The sequence below is a fragment of the Antedon mediterranea genome, chromosome 1 (assembly GCF_964355755.1).
Source record: "Antedon mediterranea chromosome 1, ecAntMedi1.1, whole genome shotgun sequence".
In the NCBI taxonomy this organism is placed as follows: domain Eukaryota; kingdom Metazoa; phylum Echinodermata; class Crinoidea; order Comatulida; family Antedonidae; genus Antedon; species Antedon mediterranea.
The window spans coordinates 960,448-972,421 of record NC_092670.1 but is presented as its reverse complement, the minus strand read 5'-3'; the positions used below and the strand labels follow the sequence as shown (position 1 = coordinate 972,421).

The 11,974-nt window shown below is 32.8% G+C and overlaps 1 protein-coding gene across 1 annotated transcript; it reads left to right on the top strand.

Annotated features, from left to right (window-relative positions):
* The first annotated feature begins 5,392 nt into the window (after positions 1-5,392).
* Positions 5,393-11,941, top strand: LOC140052006 (uncharacterized). Its single transcript, XM_072097381.1, has 3 exons — positions 5,393-5,478; positions 9,361-9,894; positions 10,096-11,941. Exons 2-3 carry the CDS (start codon positions 9,387-9,389, stop codon positions 11,400-11,402), a joined length of 1,815 nt encoding a protein of 604 aa, XP_071953482.1. The 5' UTR covers positions 5,393-5,478; positions 9,361-9,386; the 3' UTR covers positions 11,403-11,941.
* Positions 11,942-11,974: the final 33 nt, after the last annotated feature.

Sequence of the window (11,974 nt, the reverse complement as noted above, 5' to 3'; positions counted from 1 at the left end):
TCATACTACTAGCTACTAGAGTAACATGTGTATATTGTCATATAAAGTATTGTGATGAAGAAAGTACACTACATCTTACTTACACCTTTTTAATTCAAAAACAATGTAGCAATACGTTACAACTTGTGGCCAATGACCAGATTGCATGTAAAATTTACAAGCACATAAAAGAAAAAAACACCAATATTGAAAAAGACAATATATTATAAAAATACAATAGAATAATAAATATATAATAGCATTAACTACAAAACAAACATTTTTATTTTTTTAAATTCATCAGTACAGTGATTGGGTATGTATTGTGATTGTGAGTTTATAGTGCTTGACTACAATTCAAAGGTCCTGTGGCAGTATTTGATGCTAGGATTGTGTGTGTATTTACAGTACTGTAATTGGGTAATTGGGGCAGTGATTGTAGGAAATTGGGGATGGGCAGTAATTGCAACCAGTTGGGGTAGTAATTGCAGCCAATGTGGGTAGTGATTGTACAGTATTATCATTTGGGGTAGTAATTGCAGCCAATTATGGCAGTAATTGCAACCAGTTGTGGTAGTAATTGCAGCCAATGTGGGTAGTGATTGTATTATCATTTGGGATAGCAATTGCAGCCAATTGTGGCAGTAATTGCAACCATTTGTTGTAGTAATTGCAGCCAATGTGGGTAGTGATTGTATTATCATTTGGGATAGTAATTGCAGCCAATTGTGGCAGTAATTGCAACCAGTTGTGGTAGTAAGTGCAGCCAATTGTGGCAGTAATTGCAACCAGTTGGGGTAGTAATTGCAGCCAATGTGGGTAGATATTGTATTATCATTTGGGGTAGTAATTGGAGCCAATGTGGGTAGTGATTGCAACCAGTTGGGGTAGTGATTACAGCCAATTGTGGCAGGAAATTGTAGCCTGTTGAGGCATTTATTGTAGCCTGTTGAGGCATTGAATAGCACCAGATGTCACAGTGACCACCAGTAACAAGTAGAACACTAAGACTTTAGACTGTTTACTGCTTTTACAATCAGAAAGTTTATTGTATATTGTTAACTGTACTTACACTAATTTCACTGCCACTGCCACTCTTCAATGTAAATGAAAAACTCTTATAAATAAGAATATAGAATAGTAAAAGAAAACAGATTATATGTATAAATCAATAGTAATGCTATCAATAGTAATGCTATCAATAGTAATGCTATCAATAGTAATGCTATCAATAGTAATGCTATCAATAGTAATGCTATCAATAGTAATGCTATCAATAGTAATGCTATCAATAGTAATGCTATCAATAGTAATGCTATCAATAGTAATGCTATCAATAGTAATGCTATCAATAGTAATGCTATCAATAGTAATGCTATCAATAGTAATGCTATCAATAGTAATGCTATCAATAGTAATGCTATCAATAGTAATGCTATCAATAGTAATGCTATCAATAGTAATGCTATCAATAGTAATGCTATCAATAGTAATGCTATCAATAGTAATGCTATCAATAGTAATGCTATCAATAGTAATGCTATCAATAGTAATGCTATCAATAGTGATGCTATCAATAGTGATGCTATCAATAGTGATGCTATCAATAGTGATGCTATCAATAGTGATGCTATCAATAGTAATGCTATCAATAGTAATGCTATCAATAGTAATGCTATCAATAGTAATGCTATCAATAGTAATGCTATCAATAGTAATGCTATCAATAGTAATGCTATCAATAGTAATGCTATCAATGTATTCCAATTTAAAGCATTCTATAAGTCAGTTATAAAAAAATTACATCAAAATGTTCAATTATAACATCTTATAAGCTTTAAAATGTCTTTTTTTCCAACATTATTTTTTGTATTTAAATTATATTAATTAGTACTAATATAAATTGCTTGATTAAATCCTTTATTCCATTGTCTGATTGACAATCATAATTTAATTTAACTAACTTATTTGTAAATATTTCTAAATGTGTAATAGATGAAACCGTAAATTTGCAATATTCTTTATAAAAACCAAAATGTGATTCATATCATGCAAGTTAATTTGCAATATGATCACTATGAATTTTTTTTCTATTTGTTTTTTGTAGATACTAATATTGTTTAACCACAATTCCCAAAGAGAGAGTGAACAAGATCCACAATAGTACAGTACATATCTATTATAATTATATATGTGTTTGATATTAATTTCTTCTTCAAGTGAGTTGTTTGGATGATTGAGGGCAGTAAACCTATTTGTGTAGAGCCATAATATTAAAAGAGTTCCGACATTAAATGGATTAGAAGCCATTTTTGTGTTCAAAATATTGCGATCTACATGTGCACATTTAGTTTAGATCATGATTCTCTATAGTTAATGCATTGTTTTTGTTGTAACTCTTTCACTATACGGCTCTACATTTGTGCTGATGGACAAGCCAACTGCAGTTGTTAGTTATGTAAGACAAGATTATTCACCAGTATGTAATATCTGAATCCTTAGTGTAGTATAAGAGTCACTTTTTCAGTTCAATTCTAGTTCTGTTGTATTGATGCCAGAGAAGAAGATTGAGGTTTGTGTTGATGTGAGGTTGACTATTGCCGTTCCTAATTCATTTAATTTGTATTAAAAATTAAGTATGTAAGTAAAACTACTATCTATGTAGTATTTATTTGTTTGTCAAACTATAATATTGTATGTTTTTGTGAGAAGACAAAAGAAGAAGAAAATAGTTTACTGCAGTAACCACTCTTTCAGCAACATATTAAAAAGTTACTATGGTATGTTGCCAGTTCAGTAATTTATTTACTAGGTGCAAATATCAGTGCTGTACTGGAGTTGTAGCTTGGTATTAAGATGCAGCTCGGCTAGGGTCCTTTGTTCAATTCCTCTCAGCTATACAACTCTACTCCCAAAGACTTGTTTAATCATTTTTGCTTATTTAGAGCATTTTGTGTATGTTTGTTGTCAGGATTGCCACCTTATTGAAGGAATTTGCATGGTTTATCCTTGGCAATAAACACAAACAAATCTAAATATGCTAGCATTAACTACAGATATCATATCATATCATAGGTAACATACAAAGTTATTAAAGATGATCTAAGTTGTGTGCACTACTAAGTACTAGACAACAGGAAGAGTGTTGATTTTGTGGATTGGAACATGTAAATCATGGAAGTTAATGGTGCTCACCAATCTATTGAATCTATTTTATTTCTTTTGTGGTAATTATAAATCATGTCTTTATTTTTAGTATTAAAATGTGTCGATGATTTGGCGGAAAATATTCTACCATTTATGTAGAAATAACAATTTTGTGTAAAGAATTTTCCGAGGGAAAGTGTAAATTGTTTGAACTAAAGTATTAATGAATCGGTCAACATTCCCATGGTTGTGATGATGTCATCATACTCCAATATGGTATATATATAATTGAAATATTCTTAGTGTTGAGTTAGTTTGATATTAATGGCCTTTACATGTTGTATACTGTTAATATATATTTTTGTTGGTACATTATTTGTTATTATAATTTAGTAAAATAATCTATAGTCTGTTTTTAATATCATAATTAATTGCAATATTTCCACAATGTCAATGCTTGTTTTTTTCTTAGATTTAAATTCTATTTAGTTTTTTACGTATATATATATATATATATATATATATATATATATATATATATATATATATATATATATATATATATATATATTGAGTTATTCTTCGTTTCTAATTGTATTTTATTATTTATTTATTTATAATTGTATTTTATTAAATATTTAAATCTCTGTTTTCATTTATATAAGGTAAGCTACATGACCTGAGATGTCTCAAGCTTAGGCCATCTTTTTTAGGCAGGAACAAGTCTATTATAGTACTATATTACCATACAAATATTCTACATTATCCCACCACATGATTCCACTGATGTTTTATCGAAATTCAGTGCAAGTTATTTTTATATTTTGTGCAGTAATTTTCTTAATATTTTGTTATTATTGTTATTTGTGGATAATTTACTAGTACTTTTCGAGCAATGATTTGAAAATGTAGATACTACGGCCTATAGAAACTCATGTTTACATTTAATTTGTAGGCTGTGTCCACACTGATAAAGTAAGATATTATGGCCTATAGAAACTCAGGTTTACATTCAATTTATAGGCTGTGTCCACACTGGTAAAGTAAGATATTATGACCTGTAGAAACTCATGTTTACATTCAATTTATAGGCTGTGTCCACACTGGTAAAGTAAGATATTATGGCCTATAGAAATATCCTGATTACATTTAATTTCTAGGATGTGTTTGCACTGGTAAAGTAAGATACTATGGCCTGGTAGCTCCTGTTTACATTCATTTCTAGACTGTGTCCACACTGGTATAGTAAGATACTATGATAATGGGATAGAAACTCCTGTTTAAATTCAATGTCTAGGCTGTGTCCACACTGCTGAGATATAATGACTGCCATATTAAGTTAATTCATGTTGTAACTTTTGACATGTGTTCACATTAACACTTTGTGCATAACTGATGTAAATCATCATGAATGTATGTCATGATGAGCATTATATAAACTACTTCCTGCCTCCTAGTCACATTCCTAGACCCATCACATTACTCCTCTCCATTCTAACCATCTAAATTTGTTTGGTTTTTTTTCATATTAATGTAAATCTTAATGTGTTTTATGATGTTATTTAACTAGAGGAAAACTAACTTGTATCTATGTGTAAAATAAAGAAATTGTGATTGAAATGATTTTGTGTTGTTCTTTTTTGGTCATTTTGGAAGACAAATAATGTTGTGGTAAAAACCATAAATAAGGCACACAAGGCGTTTCATAACTGACATTCCAAGGCACTCTCTTCAGCATCTCCTCCCCCCCCCCGGCCCCCTGTGACATGGTTTCTGTCATGATTCACACCATAATAAATAGTCAATAAAAAAATCTTGTAAAGGCTTTTTTATTTTGTGTCAAATGCTTTTGATAGATGATGCTAACACAATATATGCGCATATAATATTATGGCAATTATTGCATAACAATTTTTGATTTTTTTAAGAGGAACATTTTGATCCTTTTTTTATATAAACTAGTATTATAATATTTAATAAAGATGTTGGTAAGACAATGTGGGGCAATATTATTATGATGACATAACAATTGAATTTGAGGATCGATCAAATTTGAAAAAAAAAAATATTGGTAAAGTAGTAGTACATGGATTTAATTTTTTCCCCATAAATGCTTAAAGATGAGCTTATTATTTTTATATTGTGTAAGGCCACCCAAAAGTGTGCACGGTCACGCTTCATTAAGCAAAGTAAATAAATTGCCATTACGCGCGCGTGGGGCGGTGTCGAGTAGTCGCCTTTGATCTTTTTCTGCTGCCACCTACCTGCTGTCGGCGCTGTGTGTACTCAGGCCTCCTACACACGTCACAGGATTGTCAACATTCTCAACAATAAAAACGTGTTTTTCCTTTAGTAAGTGAATGTCGGAGTGCGGCCTATCGTCTTTTTTCCATCTATTATATGTTTGAGCTTTTTTTATAATCAATCTTAAAGTCACGGCTCTAGCTAGGCCTAGTAGAGTAGCTAGAGTACTAGTAGGGTAGCCTAGGCCCAGGTAGTGTAGTACGAATACAGGTCAACCCGTACCCATGCCAACTCGTACCCACCAACTCGTACCCAAATTTTGGCTTACTCGTACCCAAAATTTTGGCTGACCCGTACCCATCATTGGCTGACCCGTACCCATCATTGGCTGGCCCGTACCCAAGTTTAATGCTATTTAAAGTATATTTATATTACATTTAAACCCAGTTTTATTAAATTTTTAGATACCAATCATATGTTCGATATTATAATGGCAAAAACTATTGACCTAAAATGTATAATAATATGTACAGACTCGTACGTAAAAAGCACAGCTTTCATCGTATTTGCGTACGTCGTATTTGGTAAAGTTAATACTTGAGGGCGCTGTTTTATATGGCTCTGTGGAAGATGTCAGTGGTCGGCTGTGCTGCATTCTATTTTTTTTTCATTTATGAGTTATTAATCTATTATTTTCTACGAATAGTAGTACACGGAAATTGAAATACCCACTAGTCTGTGATGATGAAAACTTGAATTATTAAAAGTAAACATAAATATCTTTTATACATAATTTGTATTTTCATTTTATTTTACAGATAATGAAGTAATGTGCTTTTTGAAAATCGTTTTAAAACGAATGGTTTTTGTTGTTTTGTTTTGCAAGTTTTGGAAAATATTAAACTGTTTTAACATTTCGAAAATATTTAATACATTTTTAAATAGTCACTCGTATTTTAAAATCACGAAACTATTTAAGTGGATACCAGCCTCATTGCTGCTATGAGCATTTAGTAGTAGATTAGATTATTGCCGTTTATCTAGTATACAATGACGGATGTGAGAGTAATAATAAAAGGTAACTACTGTACTAACCTCCAATAATTTAACATTTAATTACAAACGACGACATTTGCTGTTATTACCTTTTCATTTTATAATGATTATTACTGTATTATTATGACTAAAAACCGAAATAAATACTACTAAAACTTAAAAAAATCATCTTATCGCTGACAGATACGTAAGAACTCAGACACGTGTAGGTAGGCCTTCAGAACGTTTATATTATTTTAGTAAATAAGACGACATCCGTTGCCATGGAAAAACGATCGTAGTTCATTTCATTTGTCTTATTTGACACATTATAGAATGCGTATTTTTTTTTAAAAAAGGGAATCCCTCGTCAGCAAAAACACGTAGCTGTAAGTTATTGAGGAAATATCTACCAAAAATGTTTAATTACCGTAAACAAACAGATAATTTTACTGAATTATTTAAGAAAAAAAATAAATAGAAAACGATCATACGCCACATTGAACCTTTTGGACACACTACAAATGGACCCGTACAAATGCGTTTTTTTTTTTAATAATAAAGAGGAATCCCCATTCAGCAAAAACACGTAGCTGTTATAGAAGAAAATCTGCCAAAATGTTTAATTGCCTTAGGCTACAGTACGACAGTACGTGTATATGATCATTTCACTGAATTATTAATAAATAAAATATATGGAAAATGATCATACGTCATTACTAAGTCGTCTCTTTGACGCCGGCCCTATAAATGCGTGTTTTTTATAATAAAAGGTTAATCCCGGTCAGAAAAAACACGTAACACGAAATCTACGAGTAATTCGACCCCATAGCCCGGCAGGCTTTTCGCTTAAAACAGGGTGTTGTTAAAATATTTTTTTATTAATTAATGTTCTCTTACGTAAATAAAAAAGACACACAATCAGAATTTTTAACTTTTATACAATCAGAATTTTTAACTTTTATACAATCAGAATTTAACTTTTATACAATCAGAATTGTTAACTTTTATACATTCATAATTTTTAACTTTTATTCAATCAGAATTTTTAACTTTTATACAATCAGAATTTTTAACTTTTACACAATCAGATTGTTCAGATAGCAATTGCATTTTTATAACACTTTTGTTAACATTTTATTATACCTTATTTTTCTATGTATTTTTCTAAATTTGTTAAATGTCGGTTTTATTGTATCGTTCAAGTTGACAGGGGCTGGTCAAGCACATCACAAGATGACAGTTTTACACTTTTGCTTTTCCGCTACTCTCCTGTTATACTTATATGTTTGTTTTTTTGCTATGTAGAAAGATTGAAAATAAAATAAATAAAATAAAATAAACATACGTTTATAAAACTATAATACTAGATTTAAATAAATGTTAACAAATATATGCCTAATTAAACGAAGTCTACAATCAAATCAATGGTCATTTTTATTAGCACACATTTCACCGAGACCTGTATGTAAAATAAAAAAACAATTTAAATATAAAAATATTCATACGGCAAAAGCATACCACTAGTTTTACGCCGATCAAATCATTACAAGTAATTATTCAAATTGGGTACGAGTAGGCCAAATAATGGGTACGAGTAAGCCAAAAATGGGTACGGGTAAGCCAAAAAATGGGTACGAGTAAGCCAAATACTTGGGTACGAGTAAGCCAAATATTTAGGTACGAGTTGGCATGGGTACGGGTTGGTTTGGGTACGGGTTAGCCAAAGTGGGTACGAGTTGACCAATTATTTGGGTACGGGTTAGCCAAGTTGGGTACGAGTTGGCATGGGTACGGGTTGGTTTGGGTACGGGTTGACCAGCACCCGTGTAGTACTACTACTACTACTACTACTACTAGGCCTAGGCCTAGTAGTACTACTAGTAGACTAACTTCTTGCCTTGGGCCAGGCCAGTATTACTATTAGCCTAGCTAAGTTAGTCAGGTCAAGTCACTCGGCCCTAAACCGTCTCAGCCAAATTCAAGTCGGTCCCACGTCAACTCGGCCCTATCTATTATTTATTAATATTAATTAAATAAAGGATCGAATTTGTTTCTTTTATATATATTTTTTTGAATTTTCCTATTCATTATCATTTATTTTTTAAAGACCCCTTCCCTGCAATTTTGGACGTTTTTTGGAAAATAATACATATATATCACTTTAAAAACATTAAACCATGTCATTCCTTGTCTTAAATTTACGTTTTATGGTAAATTATGATAAAAAGTTAGAAACAATGCACTACCTAAGTAGCTCGCGGCGATCGACCTCTCGTGGACGGTCTTAGGCCTAGCCTAGCTAGGCTTAGTTTTGTAGGCCTAGCTGGTAAACATCGGTAACGTACGAACATCGTACGCTACCTATATACCTAGCCTGACGTTGTATAGTTGCTGCATTAATTGTCTTTCTATTTTTGCCAGACTCCGTTGATACAAATTGGGGAAAACCCGGTATTTTCGCTGAAAAGTTAGGAGTCTTCCATTTGTTTTGGCCTCACGATCGATCGAAAAGTGGGCGAATTACAGGTGAAAAACAAAAATATCAATCCGCGCGCAATGCATTTTGGGATTTATAGCGGGCCGCTATAATTATTAGAATCGACTTATTTTTCACATTTTTAACCGTTTAAAGACGAAAAAAGTTATCGCAATAGGATCATATAGTATTATTTTTACATTAAATATAGTTTGTGATCTTAAATTAGATCTAAAAAACGTAGGGAATGGGGCTTTAAAGCTCCATCTGCCTTGAAACTATGACCTTTTACATTTATCATTTCTATTTTCTTGCATTGTAATTGTATTTTTTTAAATATTATCCTTTTTTGTCAGAATTCGTATATAAACGTTAACAATAACAAAACAAAATTTTTATATGAAACTGAAAATACTTATTCATATTTATTGTTAATATTATTTAATTAAAGAATTTAAATGTTGATTTGTTCTCAGAGCAAAGTCCAAACAGAAACATCAATATGGGGAGGTTTGAAGTACATCGTTTTGTCACTGCCCCCGATCCTGATTTGATCTGTTGCGTTTGTTGCTGTGTGCTGGATGATCCCATGGTAAGCCCCTGTCAACACGTCTTCTGTAAAGTCTGCATCTCTACGTGGCTTCGCAACCATAGAAGCTGTCCAAACTGTCGAGCATATTTACATTCATCGCGTCTAAAGCCAGTTCTTCCAATATTATGCAACATGATAAACAGATTACAAGTACGCTGTGAGAACGCTGAAACTGGTTGTGTATATACCTCCCAGTTGGAAACCTATAACAACAATCACATAGATGTTTGCGAGTATTCAATGGTTAAGTGTAAAAACAATGAATGTAACATAGAAGTATTACGCAAACATTTAAGTGAACATGAGAATGAATGTTGTCATCGATTGACAAAATGTGACAAGGGATGTGATCTGATGTTTCCTCTTGGCAAACTCAGAGAACATAACTGTATGTCAGAATTGAAGGTTAAACTACAAAGTAGGTACTATTTCTTTTTTATTGCTTTAGACTACTTTACTAAATTGACCAAAAAAAATAGATTTCACCATCTTTAAAGAGGGTAACCCTTCCAGTTTAGCCCAGTGGGTTATCTGATGTTAAGTGGCCCTCTTTAAATGATACAGTACAAGAAAATTTAGTCCAAAAATTAAGCTCTCTGTCTTTTTTTTTATTTTACAGAAGTAGAAGACAACTATCAGACAGTGTCAACTGAATTGTCAAACTTAGAAAAACGAGTTAAAGAGTTAGAACGTCACAGAAGACTTCGGAGGTCGAGAACCCATTCCATTTCTCCAATGTCAAGGAGGGAGAGCCCTCCAATGCCCTGGTTTTCACCAAGTGCTCCTAATCAAACGTCAGATAGGTCACCTTCAATTTCACCACCAGGGAGCCCTCTATCGCCTTGGTATTCTCCAAGTGGTCCAAATCGTAGAAGATCTGATGATTTCCACAATAACAATCGCAATGAACAAAGTAATAGACGCAGACAAGGACGACATGATTCACGCAGACGAGGACGACATGATTCCAATCCCTTGTTAAGAGGTATACGACAACGATTAAGACAGATTAGAAGCGAAAGTAGATCATCACTTTTTGACACCAGTATTTCAAGAAGTCGTAGTAGGTCTCCCCTAATTTGGTCATCCGATAATAATGAATCGGAGATATCATCATCGTTTTCAGATACGTCAACTCTTCAGTTGTCTGGTTTTGATAGCACACCAATAACCTCTGGAGATGAGTCATTCTATTCCGAGATGAACAGATCTTTTAGCAGTGGATCCTTGACTACTGACGTAGTTTTTAGTAGTGCAGTAGAAAATATAGAAGGAGGGTCATCATCAGAGATAATGTTAAACAATGACACACCAACATGTCAAGCGGTACAAGAAGAAACTGTCAACCTGAATCAAGCAACTAGCAATCAAGTCAATAGTAGTCCCCGATTAGATGCTGGTAACCCTCAACCAGATAGGATGAACACTTCCAGCGAAGTCGATTTGTTGTCTTTTGAATCTGAAAACCAGGAAGATAGAAATGTTATGATTGTTAACGTGCGCAGATCATCAAGAATTTCTGCTCGTAGAGGTTCGTCATCGGAGACCAATCCTGGAAGTGGGAAAGTGAAAAGTAAACAACAAAGTGCTTCCGTGCTATCCACTGAACCTATCCTCTCCAGAAACACAATTGAAGAACTTGTTGATGCGCTGGCTGCTTCTAGTTCGGATGAATCAAGTTGGGCGCCATTTACCAACGTATCTCTGTCTGACTCAAGCATCGATGACGAAGATTTTTTAGATGCTTTTAGTAATGACTTCTCTAGTACGGATCAAGATAACTTGAGCACAGACCAAGATAACTTGACCACAGACCAAGATAACTTGACCAAATTATTGCTTGATAATGATTATAATTCCAGTGAGACAGATGACACCTGGCCAAATGGTCAGTCCACAAGCCGTTCATCTCGTAATGATAGATAACATTTAAAATTTATCATAAGGCCCTTACTTTTATCCCACTATTGGGTTTTTTCCAATAAAAAATAATGAAAACATATTATGTATAGAGTATTATTGTGTATTACAAAAAAATTACCATAGAGCCCTTACGTATTATTTTATCCCATTATTGGTTGGATTTTGGAGAATAATAAACTACTTTCTGATTTATTTGCATCTCATTAAAAACGTGCACAGTTTATGATACAAGATATATACAGTATATATTTTTAAATTTTAAAAAACAAATACAGAGATACAGGATAGCCCTACGGAAGTCCCGATGTGGGACTTTCAATGGGGTCCTCAATATACTATTATTGTGTATTACAAAAAAATGATGACGTCATCGGTCACTATACATAAACATCAGGGTGCATAAAATGTAGCTCCTACTGTATTTGAAAGTACTGGATATTATTGACCTCTGAATTGTCGGTCAGATTGGATTCTTAATTTCTTGTTATTGATTAACATACTGTATTTTCGAATACAATTTTCTTTTGCAGTTAAAATACTATTAAATGTAACGACTGTAACTCTGCAAGTAGGAA